Genomic DNA, 17,174 nt, shown 5'->3' on the forward strand with positions numbered 1-17,174 from the left:
GAAGTGGCAATCAGTGGTTCTGTATTTGTTTCAAGCTATTACTTAAGTCAGACAAGGTAACTATACAAACCTTTTCATATACACTAACCTTGTAAAGTAGTTGGGAGTGCATGCTGGGGGGGAAGGGAGGCAAAGTTTACTTCATGTTTTCACATTATATGTTTGTCACTGGGGAATGTGGAACGGAAATTTAGGCATAAATTTTATTTTTATAAAATCAGTCTTCAAGATTAATCTTTGCCTATCAACTTCTACCACTGCCATAACATACAAATTGTTCTGCTTGAAATACATAGACCCGATAAATCTCAAAAGTTATCACCACAATATGTATCTCTAAATATGAAAGAGATGGGACTTTTTTCAGAGGCATAAATTGTATTTAGTACTAAACCTATTGCTATAGACTTGTACCTTTTTTTTTTTTGAAAAGCCAGAAAAGCCTGTTTATTAGAGTAAATATCCTTCTAGATTTCCTAAATTTAATCAAAATATATCTGTATGCTACCTGTCAATCTGCACATGAAGCCAAATTAATCCCTTATGTTACTTTGTGGAAGTCAGTGGAATTAGACTAGGGATGAATCAGACCCAGGACTTTTAGTTTTTGTTTTCATTAGATGAACTTTCATTTTTATTCAAACTGTAAATGAGAATAATGATGACTTGCATACCTGCTGCAGGGGTGTAGCTACAAGTCCAAATGAATGGGATGATTAATCCCTTCCACAAAAAAAACTGACTTCAGAGTAATGATTTGAAAGAGATTTAACAGATTTCATGAAACACAGGAGCTGAAATCCCATACTTTTCTAAATATGGGGTCTCATAAATAGGGTAATCCTAACAGATTTTAAATTGTTGGCCTAAATTTTCAAAACTGACTAGTGATTTTGAGTGACTTACTTATAGTTTACCAATTTAAGATACAATAAAGGGGCCTGATTTTCAGAGCTTAAGTGCACAGTGCTTTCAAAAAATTAGGCCCCTTCAAGGTGCCTCAAATTGGTCACCTAAATCCCTAATCACTAGCCACTTTTGAGAATGTAAGCTATTACTACTACAGATGAACTTGACCGCAGTTGTTTGTTAACTGAAACTGGACTTATTGTAAAGGATTTATTATGTTATGTATTTATTCATTCAGATTTATACACATTAAATAAAGATCACCTATCCATATGTTCCAGGCATACTAGAGACACAACCCAAAAATTCAACAAAATCAGTGCCCAAATGTAATTAAAGTGTAGCAGTACTATTCAAAACAACCCACTAACAGAAACCAGGCAATCCAATACCAAATTTACCTCTCCCTCTAACAATTGTCGTCCTATTCCCAAATGACTGAAGAAAAAAAAAAGATGAGGTTTGCCATCTGAAGGTAGTCAAAGTTAACCTGTTTGGTTTGAGAGGTGAGCAAACTGTAAAGCATTTTTCATGGAAAGCACTACGCCACAGCAGCTCCTTCTCAGGTCTACTAGTGAGACTTCAGCTCAAACATCTTATCTGATCTCAGTTGTAGTCGTCTGGTAGACAGGCAAGCTCTAAGCTGTTTAGGGCTCTATAATCAAAACAAACACCTTAAACAACACCTGGAAACCTACAAGTCACGAGTGAAGTTCATGGAACATGGGTTGAATATGTTCACAGCAAGGTATTGCACCTAATAAATTAGCTGAAATATTGCACCAACTCCAGTTCATAGTTTTAAAGTGTATCCCTATCTGCATCATGGTAATCTAATCTTAAAATGATAGCCATGAATGACAGTTACAAGGTCCACATCCAAGAAGCATACACAATTTTATCTGGTTGAAAAAAATAGTCTCCTAGATCCACTGGGCACATAAATAGCTTTTAACAACAACAAATTTTAAGTTTTAAGTTATTCTGACTAGTTGGCTGTTTTTGATGGCCCAAAAGGCTCTCAATTCAGGAAAAAACAGGGATCATTTTGAAAGGAGCTCAGGTTTTTTCAGACAGACTCTTTTGTGGTACACCATTTCTGGAGATGGAATCTAACCGTTTCTCATGAAATACCAATGCTTTTTGTCCTCCACAGCCTGGCCTAATAAAGGACATGAAGCACTTTTATTGCCTTCTGTGTGCCAAAAGATTTCCACCCATGCTTTGATTCCTCCTTATGATAATAGAAGTGTTCATGAAGGTGGAAGAGAAAAATTACTGAGCTAAAACACCCCATATGTTTACCTTTGAACAGACTCAATGAGTGGACATTTATTACCAAACAAATAGCTTTATCAACAAATGCAATCCATTATGAAAATAATAGATATACCATAAACCTTTTTAGAGGTTTACTAGAGCTTTTTTCTATCTACTGGAAATTTTAGTTATGAGTTCCATTGTGCCAAGGACAGACCAGTCTTTTACAGACACTTACCCTCTGACAGCATGAATAAGTCTCAGTGATGGATAGGCGGTTCGCACTTTCAATTTATTCTTAAGGATTAATGCATTAACCCACTCCACATGCTTCTCTCCGCCTTTCACCATGAAAGCAGGAATCCAAAGGACACTGTCATTCAGCATGGATAGTCTATGCACAAATTTTTCTCTGTCACTCTCATTCCGAAAGCCTCCAAATGCTCTTTGTACAACTGATGGATTCATGGTAATAAAATCAGATTTAGTTCCCACATCTGCAGCAAACTCCACCACAGGGGCTAGATTGCACCTGAAGAGGAAGAAATTAATGGACAAATGAAAATAAATATGAACCATTAACTTAGATAAGGGTATGCATGAAGGAAAAGCTGAAAATGAACATGTAAGGCTGTTTCAAACTACATGAGCAAAAAAGTACCAGTGGTAATCTGCATGATATTACTTAGGGCTGTATACAGCCCGGATGTTCCAAGCATGTTCTAAGAAAGGTATTAAGTGTAACCAACTCAGTGAAGAAGATACTGTACAGTACATTTAAAATTCATATAATTAGTATTCAAACAGAATCTGTCAAAACGTAGACAAGTGCGTAACAATCGCAATATGTCTCTGACAACTATTGTGATTTTCACTAGTGTGCATTTGTATAATCTATCTTGATAAAATTCCTTGGGGACAGCTCAAGCTCTTAAAGGTAGTCATGCCAATCAAGTAAGATTCATTTATTTTTGTTATCTATTATGCAGTTTGTACAGTACAGTATTTCATACCAATCACAAACAACTGTCAGAAAAATCAAACTGGTTTGGGTTTGTTTAGTTTTCAGTAAAGCTGGTTGAAAAATTCTGACAATCACGATTTGGATTAAATTTTTACCCGTAACATATTGACCATTAAGCTCATCATTAGTAACACATCCACATATTATACACCTGACAATATTTAAAATCTGTTCTACAATAAATTGCATTTAAAACTTTTAATATATAAATTATATCTACAGAACAATATGAGAATCTATTTAATGCATATACACGCACAGGACAAACAAGTATCAAAATAGGTAGGGTTTTGCTTACTTATTTCTTTGTTTCTGCAGTTGTTGCTTTGCAACAAAATCTTCCTACTCTTCTACTGAGTAATCTTTTTGTTTGTGACAAAAATGGGATGTAAATTTTGCAAAAATTGTCAGAAAAATTCATGTAGTGACCATTTTATGGTGCTCATCAGTATCGCAAATGTGCCCCTGGAAAACATTGAATTTATCCTCACAACACTGCCATCCAAGTCTAGTGCTTTAACCACAAGAGCTGCCTTCCTCACAATAATTCTCGAACAATGTAAGTTTAAATGAAGACAGTTAAGTGGGAAGTAGACGTTGAAATGGAAAAACATACTGGATCCACTTCATATCTGTGGTGTAACTCAAATGAAGTAACTAGAGTTTGTACAGGTGCCAGCACAATGGCTAATTCTGAACGTGACCCTTGGCACTACTATAATATAAATAATAGTGATTATAATAGAGGCTGATTCATTTCACAAGACACAAGATTTGCAATGCAAATTCTATTGCCTGTACATATAATTGCTAGAATCACATGGATGTGAAGGATATGGTGCTGAAATTTTTTTTATGTAAAACTGCACTGACACAAATTTGGCCAGTATGTCTTTAAGACAAACCTCTTCTGATCTGGCAACTGTTTGAGTAGCATCATCTCGCTTCAATTCCAAAAGTTTTGTGCAGTTAGAAAATGGTGCCTAAATGTAATTTCCCCATAAACCTGAAAAATAATTATAAAGGCTAGTATCTTGTGAGTTATCACCAGTTCATGAGAAACATACCTAATGCAAAAGGTTATGTTTTATAATGGTGTACTTTCTTGGCCTAATGTATCTGGCAGTACATGTTTTATAAACAGGCAGCATCTCGAGATTTTTCAACCCTGGGTTAGAAAAGGTAATAAGCCAGCCCAAATTCACTCCTTGGTAATGGACGTGTCCCTGCATTGTTATTAAACACCTTAATCAAATTTTTCAAACCTTGGTGCCTCATTATATGGATAGAGGAATTTAAATAAGTGGTTTTATTGTTAGACATGCTGTGTGTCTTCAATATTAGTGCTTGGTCCTCTGAGAATCTGGTCAGTTATTTTAGGTGCATAATTATGAATTTAAGAGAATCATTTTAGGAACTCGGTTTGAAAAACTTTTGTGATAGTAAAAGTTATGACAATGCCTGTGAAACTCTAATTTCATGAGAATATCTCAATGTTGCTATGGTGCCTACACTATTATTATTTTGGTAGAATACCAATGTAACACTAGCTGTTACAGCAATATAGAATTGTGTTAGGAGAACGAACAATACTACCTTGAGAGCAGCTGATTGCTTTATAATAGTATTATCAGACTTTGCTCACTTCCTACCTATTTAACAGATTTTTTTTTTCAAAAAATGTGGCTTACAGAACATAAGATAGCAGTACTTAATGTTTTCTCAGTAGCTTAATAGCTTATAGCCCAGCCTAGAAGCAATGCAAAATCTTGCAAAATCTCTGAATTCAAAATAGCACGTTCTTCACAAAGCAACTTATGGTACAATTGTTTCTGCCATTCTAAGTGACCCATCCAAGATTATGTTCACAACAGTCATCAACTGTATTTCTGACACCAGGCTGCCACTACCAATCAACTTATATTTACAGAGGATTCTTGGAAATCTGATATTAAGATGCCTTTCAGAATCTATTTTTTAAATACTTTGGACACACGCACATAATACAATAATGTGGGGTCACAGGGAGCGAGCAAGAGAGAGAGCACACTACAGAAAGATATCTGTATCCGCCTTACTGAAGGTTTCAGAGTAGTATACTTAAAAATAGGTACCTTTCTATAAACTTGGATGTGAATAATTTCCATAGAGAGATTCAGCACTTGCATACATTATGCTTTGGTTTCTGAAAAAATTATTAGCATTTTGGAGACTTAGTTCTTACATTATCAGCAAAATGTTCTTCTTTCTTCGTGCAACTGGGATTTTTCTTGGAATTCAGCACTGCATTTTCTGAATGATCACTACCTATGCCTATATGTATTTATATCTGGCATTAAGATTCACATATATTCTGCAGTTCATTAGATCTTTTTCTAGATCATAAACTAGTTACATTGCACATTTCCACTTTTCCACTCTCAAGAATCCACAATCAGGTCATTTTTTATTCTTTCTGGAAGGCTCAGATTCTAAAGCTTTTAGTTTAAGTCCTAAATGGAAACTACAGCATGTTTTCAGATACACATACATGAACCTTATAAAACCAGCCACTGCCCTTGCACACAGATCTAAGTACATGTAGATAATTTTCTGTATCTGTTTTAAGCTCTTTTTTGAGTCTCTAATGCACGATCTTTGTGATGTATCATGCTTGCAATACTGTACTTAAATAAACAGACTGTTTTCTTAGTTGGCGTCAATTGTTTTCTACTGTCTATTCTGCAGATCTGTTTCAAGACAGCATCCTGAATAAGGAAAGCAGTAAACATGTGTTTAATTTTGAGCATGGGCTCAAATCTTACTGAAGTCAATGGACTTAAGCACATACTTAAAGAAAAGCACAGGTTTAATGCATACAGGAACTCTTCACTTAAAGTCGCCCCGGTTAAGGTTGTTTCCTTGTTACATTGCTGATCAATTAGGGAACATGCTCATTTAAAGTTGTGCAATGCTCCTGTCATAAATATAAAGGGAAGGGTAAACACCTTTAAAATCCCTCCTGGTCAGAGAAAAAACCCTTTCACCTGTAAAGGGTTAAGAAACTAGGATAACCTCACTGGCACCTGACCAAAATGACTAATAAGGAGACAAGATACTTTCAAAGCTGGGGGGGGACACAAAAGTTCTCTCTCTCTGTGTGATGTTTTTGCCAGGAACAGAAAAGGAATGGAGTCTTAGAACTTAGTAAGTACTAGATATGCGTTAGATTCTGTTTTGTTTAAATGGCTGATAAAATAAGCTGTGCTGAATGGAATGTATATTCCTGTTTGTGTCTTTTTGTAACTTAAGGTTTTGCCTAGAGGGATTCTCTATGTTTTGAATCTGATTACCCTGTAAGGCATTTACCATCCTGATTTTACAGAGGTGAGTCTTTTACTTTTTCTTCAATTAAAATTCTTCTAAGAACCTGATTGCTTTTTCATTGTTCTTAAGATCCAAGGGTTTGGGCCTGTGTTCACCTATGCAAATTGGTGAGGATTTTTATCAAGCCTTCCCCAGGAAAGGGGGTGTAGGGTTTGGGAGGATTTGGGGGCAGGAAAGACGTTTCCAAACGGGCTCTTTCCCTTTTATATATTTATTAGACACTTGGTGGTGGCAGCAATAAAGTCCAAGGGCAAAAGGTAAAATAGTTTGTACCTTGGGGAAGTTTTAACCTAAGCTGCTAAAAATAAGCTTAGGGGGTTTTCATGCAGGTCCCCACATCTGTACCCTAAAGTTCAGAGTGGGGAAGGAACCTTGACAGCTCCCTTCTAATATCATTTGGCAGCCACCTGCTTCGTCCTCTGCTTGCAGGAAGAGCAGCCCGTTGCAGTTAGCTGGTGGGTGGTTGGAACCAGGGTGGACCAGCAGCCCCCCACTCCCCCATCAGCTCCCTTAAGTTCCCTGTGCAGCAGCTGCTCAGCAGGCTATCAATTGCCAGGAGTTCAGCTGTCCCTCCCCCCCACTGCCATGTGCTGCTCCTGCCCTCTGCCTTGGAGTTGCTCCCTGAGACTCCTGCTTGCTTTTGGGGGGGAGGGGAAGAAGAGGGGGGCTAATGTCAGGGTGTCCACCTTTCCCCCACTCCTGCACCCTGCTTACCCCATCTTCCATAGAGCAGGGGGGACAGGGGTGGAGAGAGCTGCTGCCTTAGGCAACAGCTGAGGTCTGGTCTCAGCTTGCTGATCTAATTAACAAGGCAGTGTACTTCTGACCCCACTCTTCATACTTAAAGGGGAAATGGGCATCTCTATTTCTCAAACACGCACAGGGTGTGTGCCTCTGCCTGCCCTCCCCCCTTTCCTGCTGCCTTGTAGAGTGTGAGAGTTAATCCTTGAGGGCTCAGCCAACTGCTAGTTCATCATTTAGCAGTAAGGCATTCCCTGGGAAATAGCCCACCCTCTGACTCCCCCACCTCAACCAAACTTCACAATCATCATCACTGTGTAGGAGTATTAAATTGTTTGTTTAAAACTTATACTGTGTGTACATATATAAAATAGTCTTTTGTCTGGTGAAAAAAAAATTCCCTGGAACCTAACCCCCTCATTTACATTAAGTCTTATGAGGAAATTGGATTCTTTTAACATCATTTTGCTTAAAGTTGCATTTTTGAGGAACATAACTACAACGTTACGTGAGGAGTTCCTGTACTAGAATACAAATACATGGAAAGAATACAAATACATGAAAGAATATACTTAATTGCTTTCCTGAATTGGGACCTCAGATGAATGACATGTGAAAAAGGAATGGTATCTGAATTAAAATGTCATATTTTAATCACATATTCAATTTTTAACCATATTTCAAACCACCACAGCTTTTTGCCCAACTAATTCATTTCTATCATGCTGTCAGTTCAATTCACTAAAAACGTATGCATCTTACTCCACTTATTGTTTATTTAACCATAATGCATTACACCTAACCCCACTGCAGGGTATTGCTATGATACACCAGACTCCTATATAGGTCTGGGAGCATGTTCTTTGTAACATGAGCTCAGAGACCAGCACTGAAAGTGCTCCAAGCACTAGGATCAATAGGTTTTAGCCCTCAGTGAATCCTTATTAACACTCATGGATTCTGAGGAAGTAACTGAAGATTACTTTACTAGGGCTGCCGGAAATAAAGGGAGAGGAATAATCTAGGCACGATTACTTTAAATGGTTACCACAAAAAAAAAAAAAAAAAAAAAGTGTCAACCCAACCATTCCTAACCCAGTCCTTGGGGAAGTCTGAGAGAGGGGTATAAAAAGTAACCATGTCTTGCTGGGACCGCTCCAAACTACAATTCTCCCAACCATATGTAATGTAGTCCCATGTCAAATACTTTCAGGCCATCATCCTGTATCTTGCTACTGCTGCTTGTGCGGCTCCCGACAGCCACAGGCAAGATGTTGCTTCCTTGCCCAGCTCTCAGGCCACCTGCTACCCAGCCTTTACCTCAAAGCCCTCAACTGCTGACTCTGGCCTACTGCTCCTGCTCACACACAGGCACAGCCTCTGCTGCCCTCCTGAGCCTGTTCCCCTCTGCTCTCAGAAAAGGGTGATCACATAGCAAGTGTGAAAAATCAGGTCGGGGGTGGAGCATAAGGTGCCTATATAAGACATAGCCATGATTATCAGAACTGTTCCTATAAAATCAGGACATTTGGTCACCCTACCTCAGGGACTCTCTTCCTTTTCTGCACTGGAGGGAGTATAGAACCATAGAAATGTAGGGCTGGATGGGACCTCCAGGGGTCATCTTGTGCACCCCCCACACTGAGGCAAGATTAAGTTTACCTAGACCATCCCTGACAGATGTTTGTATGGAGCTTTCTACTGGCTGGCGTTGAACTGCATAACACAATGTGTTCCATTTGCTAGATCCTTTCACTCCAGCTCAGCCAGGGAAGAAGGTGGATTCATGACTATATTTTCCAGTACTGGACATTAAATGACAAGCTTCAAATTAAACTTTAATTTCTCCTGTTAATAAAAGGCTATTGCATAAGTGTCCCTGCTACCACTCAGCCAGATTGAACAAGGGAGAATAAATACTACAGTGGCATTTACTGGACTATTTCCTGCCCACTTACCCCAATATTGTTTTCTTCCTACTGCACTACTGTTTAAAAATCCCACTCTCAAATACAATTCTCTCCCAGATCTCAGCAACTCCCTTTAAGCTTCACAAGCATGTGACCATCTTAACAAAAACAATATCACCACTACTTAAGTCAACTTGCAAGAAAGCAAGCCTAACTCATCAATGCCAAGCAGGACAGACCTGAATATAAGAAATCCTTCAAGTCACATACTGAAGTTGGGAACATGAAAACAGAACAGAAATATCAGTTATATCCTACACAGAAGACAGACTTCAGGAAGCAGGTGAGTGCCTCTGCATATGAGCATTGACAAAACGTCATCACATCCTGCGGAAATTTGCAAGGCTACAGCAGTCTTCACAAATTCCTTACTGCTGCTTATTTATAAAGGGACTGCAATGTAAACAGGGATTGCCCTGGTAACAAGAATGTTACACAAAAAGAGGTTGTTTTATTTAGTTCTTTGTTTCTTATCCATTAAATTTCACATTGGGAAATGATTCTGGTCTTTGAGATTGAAAGAACAAATATTTTTATATGGATTAAACAGCTTAGCAGCTTTAGCTCCTTGTTTTCCCCTTGCACTGACTAGAGAATTCAACTATATTCATTCCTTTTATCTCCCAATTCTTAGAAAGATTCTGCACCATCAGACCAAGAAGAAAGTTTAAACTATCATAGTCTTTATCTGGGGGAAAAAGTAAACAGGTGGGGAAGGGTCATAATACATGTGTTCACTAGTATCCACTCCATTGAATACAAGACAGCACACCTGGATTCCACAGCTCACTACTCTATCTATTGGATGAATTAAGACAATATCCAAAATCCTAACTCAGATGGTTCACCATCCCATAAAAATGATATTCAGGAAATTATTGGCCAATAAATCTAACCTCAACATCATATAAAAAAAAAACCTATGAGAATAATACGGATTCAAGAACCTAGTAAGGAGGATAAGTAAGCAGCAAGAAGATAGTTAAGGTAAGTTCAAGTTCAGGTCAAACTAAACTATATGACAAACACAGTGAACATAATACATGAAGATATTAAACAGGTCCACATAGAATCTCAATTAGAAAGCAAAAATGCGGTTTCGATAAAAGTACTCATGTAATAATATGCAAAAAGTATAAGGATAGATACAGACCCCCGGCTGGAGGAGCTTAATTATTACTGTTACATGTTGCCATTATCTTGAAGCATTCAAGAAGGGTCAGTGTTGTATCCATTATTACTTAGTATCTTCATAAGTGACCTAGAGTGGTGGTTCTCAACCAGGGGTACGTGTATCCCTGGGGGTATGCAGAGGTCTTCCGGGGGTACATCAACTCATCTAGCTATTTGCCTAGTTTTACAACAGACTACATAAAAAGCATTAGCAAAGTTGGTACAAACTAAAATGTCATACGGACTGCTCTACATACTATATCAGTGTTGCTCAATCTGGGTGTGGCAACCCTCAGGGGAAGGGGGGTGTCACAGGATGAGTTGGGGGGGGGGTGTCAAAAGTGCAGGACTGCCATTAGGTGGTAGCAAGCAGGTGCCCCTTGAAGTTAAGATGTATGTTGAAGCCCAAGCCCCACCATCTGTGGCTCAAGCCAAAGCCTGGACCCCACCACTCAGGGCTGAAATCAGACTCCTGAAAGGGGTACAGTAGTCTGCAAAGGTTGAGAACCACTGACTTAGAGGAAGGAGTAGAGAGTACAGTGATCAGATTTGCTGATAAAATGATGGATGGACTAGCACAATGAACAAGTAAATTCAGTAACCTGTAAAAAAAAAAAAATTAGAGTGACAGACAGAAATTAAGATAACAAGATTTAACAGATAAATTATGAGTTGGTTCACTTGGGGAGAAAAAATATTCTAAAGTATAATGTCTGTTTCCTTCACAGGAAACAATACTCCATTGGGGGGTGACATGAAAGAATAAATTGAACATGAGCACGCAATGTGATGCTGTCACCACAAAAGTACCGAAATACACTGCATGTCATTTGGGAATCCATATAATGAACCACATCCTGAGATGTACAGAGTACAGGTTACGTGCATGCACACAAAGTGATTAAACCCTCAATCCTCCTGCAGTACTGTCCAGGAAGAGCCCCCATACCATGTCAGAGCAGCCTGAGGACTATTCTTAGTTTCCTTAAGCTCTAGTGGCCAAAGGAATTAAAAATGGTGCCAAAGATTAGCATTGCACATACTTCTTTTCCTTTGGCCATCCCCCCCGTCACCTACATCATGAGACGATCTACATTCTTATACAGAAATGTTCCATGCCAGGCTCATTATGCTCGTTTTATGGCCCAATTAAGCCTGTCGCAGAGTGAAGTTGCAGAACTGAATAACCTTACAAAGAAGGTATTGCAATCACATTCATGGAAGCCACAGCCAAATACAGATTTTATTATTCCACAGTGATGCAATGGAATGGGCTAGACGACCCAATGTACATATCCAACTCCAGTATTTATGGGCCAAATCCTGCATTACTTGCTCAGACAAATTCCAATGTAAAGCAACAGGTAAAATCTGAGTAAGGACCTGAGGATTTGACCCTATACATTTTAAGTGTGTTGATCGACTGCCTAATCTGTGTTATTTGTAGAATACAGGCTTGTTGGTTGACATAGAAGTGTTTGGCAACAGCTGCTGGCATCAAGCAGAACCTGCACAGAGCACTGCTGTGAAAGTGTTTCCTCTTTTAGCAAACCATTCCTTGTGGATCAAAGAATAATATGCCCACCATATGGTATTAACTAGAGGTGTACTCTGGAAGCCAAAATATTAAGATTAACCTGATGTTGGAAAATTGATATGTATTCATGTCATCTAAACTCTACAGATGGGCCTAAACTGGTACCAAGAACCCCCAAAAGCCTTCCCCGTCAGCCTGAAAACTTTGGTAATACAAATACAAGTCCTGATCTCTGAAATGGACCAAAACTGGAATGCTGAATTCAGATGTCCCTGAACTTTTAGAATGTATCTAAATCTGGAACTGAACTTCAAGGCTCAAGTACACTGCAACAAAACAAAAAACCAACGCAATGATATCACAGAACGTACCAGAGAGAGTAATGCCTGCTCATCTGTCTATTTACAGAAAGCACATCACTATGATGTCTGCATACTTAACAGAAAATAGCTTCACTGCCTTCCATTTGGACTACATGTAGCATGAAGCAACAAAAAAAAAAAAAAAAAAAAAAAGGAAAGAACATAAGAATGGCCATACTGGATCAAACCAATGGTTCATCTCGCCCACTGTTTCCCAAACTTGGGAAGCCGCTTGTTCAGGGAAAGCCCGTGGCGGGCCAGGCCAGTTTGTTTACCTGCTGCATCTGCAGGTTCGGCCGATCGCGGCTCCCACTGGCCACGGTTCGCTGCTGCAGGCCAATGGGGGATGCAGGCAGAGGGACATACCAGCTGCCACTTCCCTCAGCCCCCATTGGCCTGCAGCCAATGTCTGATCATTCTGTTCTTTTCTACATTTTCAGTCACCCAATTTGTTTGCCACTGAAGTTAGGCTTACTGGCCAACAATTGCCAGGATGGCCTTTGGAGCTTTTTTTAAAAAACTGGTACCACACTGGCTATCCTCCAGTCATCTGGTACAGATGCTGATTTAAACCACACTTAGTAGTTCTTCAATTTCATATCTGAGTTCCTACAGAACACGTGGGTGAATACCATCTGGTCCTGGTGATTTATTAATATTTAATTTATCAATTTGTTCCAAAACCTCCTCCACTAACACCTCAATCTAGGACAGTTCCTCAGATTTGACACCTAAAAAGAATGGGTCAGCTGTGGGAACATCCCTCACATCCTCTTCAGTGAAGACTGATGCAAAGAATTAATTTAGCTTCTCTGGAATGGCCTTATCTTCCTTGACAGCTCCTTTAACACCGCAATCATCCAGTGGCCCCACTGATTGTTTGGGAGGCTTCCCGTTTCTGATATCACTTTTTAAAAATGGCAGGGTTTTTTTAGTTAGTTGCTCTTCAAAATTTGTTTTTGTCTGCTTAATGATACTTTTACACTTGACTTGCCAGAGTTCATGCGCCTTTCTGTTTTCCTCAATAGGATTTAATTTCTAGTTTTTACTGAATGCCTTTTTGCCTCTAACTCAGTGTTCCCCAAACTGCACAGAGAAACATTTGGGGGGGTGGAAGATTCAGAGGAATATTTGGGGGGGCTGGAATGGAGTGCCACCCAGCCCCAATGTGCCCCCATGTAGCAGCTCTACTTCACCCCCTGCTCCGTCCCCAGCCGCAGCTCCACCACCCACCCAGCTCTGCCTGCAGCCTAAGCTCCTCTGCTGAGCCAACTGTGTGGTAATGGAAGGGGGTGCACACAGATTCTATTACTGGGGAAAGGAGAATCACTGCTCTAAGTGCTACTTTTACTTTGTTGTTTAGCCATGATGGCACTTTTTGGTCCTCCGTTTTTTGTTAGTTTTTTTAATTTGGACTATACCATGAATTTGAGCCTCTATTTTGGTGGTTTTTTGTGACTGTACCTTTTAATTTCCATTTAACTAGCTTCCTCATTTTTGCATAGTTCCCCTTTCTGATGTTAAATGCTACTGTGGTGGGTTTCTTTGATGTTTTCCCCCTCCCAAGGATGTTAAATTTAAAAATATTTAAAATATTACGGTTGCTATTACTGAGTGATTCATCTATATTCACCTCTCGGACCAGAGCCTGTGAATCTCTCCTTGTGGGTTCCAGGACTGGCTGGTCCAAGAAGCAGTCATGATGGTGTCTAGAAACTTTATCTCCACATCCCATCCTGAGGTGACATGTACACGGTCAATATAGAGATAATAATAATGGGGGATTATAACTGAGGTTTTTTTCCCCTGTCTTATAGCCTCTCTAATCTCCCTGAGCATTTCACAGTCGCCATCACCATCCTGGTCAGGTGGTCGGTAGTATAGTCCTACTGCTATATTCTTATTATTCAAGCATAAAATGTCTATCTATATAGATTCTATGGTACAATTTGATTCATTTAAGGTTTTTACTATATTTGACTCTGCTATCTTTCACATATAGTGCCACTCCCCCACCAGCATGACCTACTCTGTCATTACTATGTATTTTGTACCCTGGTATTACTATGTCCGATTGATTATCATCATTCCACCAAGTTTCTGTAATGCCAGTTTCATCATCATCATCATCTTACTTCTAGCTTTTGTACATAAGCACTTATAAAACGTGTCACTTTTAGCTGTCTGCCATTATGTGATGTTACTGAATGGGACTCTTTCATTTGACTGTTTGTCTTCAGTTCCTACCTAGACTTTATCAACATCCATCCTCACCTCTTTTCGAGGATACAGAGACTCCCCTTTAACAGATCCTCCCCTAAGGGCCATCTCTATCCAAATGGTGTGCTCTCCACACCCGTTGGCTTTCCCCCAGCCCTTAGTTTAAAAATAAATTTGTATTTCTTCCTAAAAGAACAGAAGAGGTCTGGCAATAGGAGTGATTGGAAAAGCCTATGGTTTGGAGCCCTCAGGCGTGTAGGATGGTCTGGGAGCCAGCATGGTTTGTGCCATACACTTGTGCACAGGCTGCTCCAATTTAAGCTCCCAACAGCTACCTCTAGGCTACTCCACAGTCTGGACAGCCCAGAATCCCTGAAAGTGATGGTCTCACTTCCTACACAGCCCCTCCTAAGACTTTCTACCATCTGCTGGGTATGCACAGTAGCCACTATAGAACTTCCTATCGTAGTCATATGATGTGCCTGTGCTGGGGGAGTTTTCCCAAGGCCCTTTGTGGCAGCACAATGCCAGCTCCTATCTGCCACTGATGTACAGGGGCCAGGTCTACCCCTTAAGGTCTATCATGTTGATGTTATCATTTGTTAATTATTCCCTACTGTAAGACTCGTTGCAAGAATTCAGAGTTCAAGACAAAATAGATTTCATTAAAAAAAGCGTTGCCTTCTTTAAAGTCAGCTGCCAACAAGTTTCCGCATTTCTAGTGCCCTTATTTTTAAGTTGTTTACAAAACAGGAATTTAAACTTATGACCACTAAGTTCCTTGTTCCTGAAGTTACAGTGACTGTGATATGGGTTCTTCTCATTTGAGACCACACAGTGAAGTGACAGGGAAGGTTTAAATAGTATGAAATACTTAGAAAAAGTGACAACACATTATTTACTTATTTGGCAGCAGACCTTGCTGCACTGCTACCCATGAGTTACTGAGTAGCTACTGTTGTTTCCAGTAGAGTTCTTCTGACATGGTTATAAAGAAATAAATTCATATCACTGAAATGTTGCTGCATAGTATATGCAAAAAACTAAGTAAGTGAAATATCAAGAATGAGATCTCAATCACAGAAAGCCAGAAAAATCTAAGTTGTAGTTTCCACCCTAACGCCATCTTCTTGCGTATATGTAGCTTTACTTACTCTATATAAGAGAATTAGTCTAGAGGGCAGATCTCACAACACTAACTTTTTAATACTGTTTTAATATAGGTAATTTTAGAGCCATTATGTCACTCACTGGAGGAAGAGAGGTTAAATATTATGATTATTTACACTTCTGGGAGGGTTAAGTGGAACTTCCTTTTCCAGTCATGCAGAAAAAGGATCTTTGTGGTTGTGAATAGTAAGTAGCAGCACTTTGGATATTCAAAAGGAAGAGTTTTTATGCTGGTGGAGCTGCACTAACCGGAGAGGAGTTGTTGGTTTTTAAACCACAAAACCCACCAAAAGAAGAAGGGGGCTAGAGGGAAGCAGACTTATTACAGAACTGGTAACGTTTGGTTCAGATTACAGTTTGATAGTATATTTTTTGTTTAGGAGAGTTTTATAGAATAATGGAATTATGGCAATTTTTAAAAGGTAAATTTAGAGTTTTGTAACTTCTGAAGGAAAAAATATTAATGGATGTTCTGCATTAGAACATGTCTTTGCTAGTGACTAACTTAAGAGTAGGTAAAATTTCCATTAGTGTTTAAGGCACTTAGGTGTCTCTCCCAGGAAAACCATTAAAAAAAGTCCGACTGGATCTTGTATGTTCTAGAACTAGCTGTTCCACAAAGCAGTCATTGCTGATGTCAAGAAACTTTATCTAAATCCTGCCTGTTGTATGCAGTATTATAGTCATGTTGGTCCCAGGACATTAGAGAGACAAGGCGGGGGTGAGGTAATACTTTTATTGGACCAGCTTCTCATGGTAAGAGAGACAAGCCTCTCTCACCAACAGAAGTTGATCCAGTAAAAGAGATTACCTCACGCACCTTGTCTCTCTAAATATCCTGTTGTGACATTTGACTAGCCTTCATATGTGCAGCTGAAATCACCCCTCGTTATTGTTTTATTGATTTAGACTCTGATCTTCCATCAAATTGCACATTCAGGCCAAGATTTATGAAACTGCGTGTCTTAAATTAGGCTTCTAAACCCTGAGGTCCCTTAACAACTGCCCTGAGTTTCAAAACTGCTGAGCACCTGAAGTCAATGACCATGGTAGGTGCTCACTGAACTGATGATTCCCACGGGTAATGAAAAAAGTTTCTAAAGCTGGATCTACATTACCTACTCTGGGGCCTATGGCACAGTGGGTATGCCAAGATATGGAAAAGGCCTAGCTAGAGAAATCCTGGACTGGAGCAGAAACTCAAATTGAAACATTCTGGCTGCAACAAAGTAAGAATAATTTCAGAGCTGCTCTAACTCATACAAGGGGCTTCCAGCCGTCCCGAAGACTGGAAACAGAGTAGTGGTAGTAAGTCACTTCTGCCCTCCCCACTTCTCAGAGGCACCAAATAAAGAACAGCGACAACTGAAGATAGGAGTTATTTTTATGCAACTGTTTTGTCTGACAAATGTAATTGGGAACACAATAGAAAAAAGATTAAT

At 39.4% G+C, this 17,174-nt stretch overlaps 1 protein-coding gene across 1 annotated transcript in view; it reads right to left on the reverse strand.

The window, feature by feature from the left end:
- The window catches only part of ST8SIA4 (ST8 alpha-N-acetyl-neuraminide alpha-2,8-sialyltransferase 4), an 80,244-nt gene that overhangs the window by 33,441 nt on the left and 29,629 nt on the right, over positions 1-17,174 (reverse strand). The window contains exon 4 of the mRNA XM_073344594.2: positions 2,408-2,701. Within this exon, the coding sequence (XP_073200695.1) occupies positions 2,408-2,701 (294 nt within the window). The remainder of the gene's footprint in view (positions 1-2,407; positions 2,702-17,174) is intronic.

This window comes from Lepidochelys kempii, chromosome 5 (genome assembly GCF_965140285.1).
Source record: "Lepidochelys kempii isolate rLepKem1 chromosome 5, rLepKem1.hap1, whole genome shotgun sequence".
Classification (NCBI taxonomy): Eukaryota; Metazoa; Chordata; order Testudines; family Cheloniidae; genus Lepidochelys; species Lepidochelys kempii.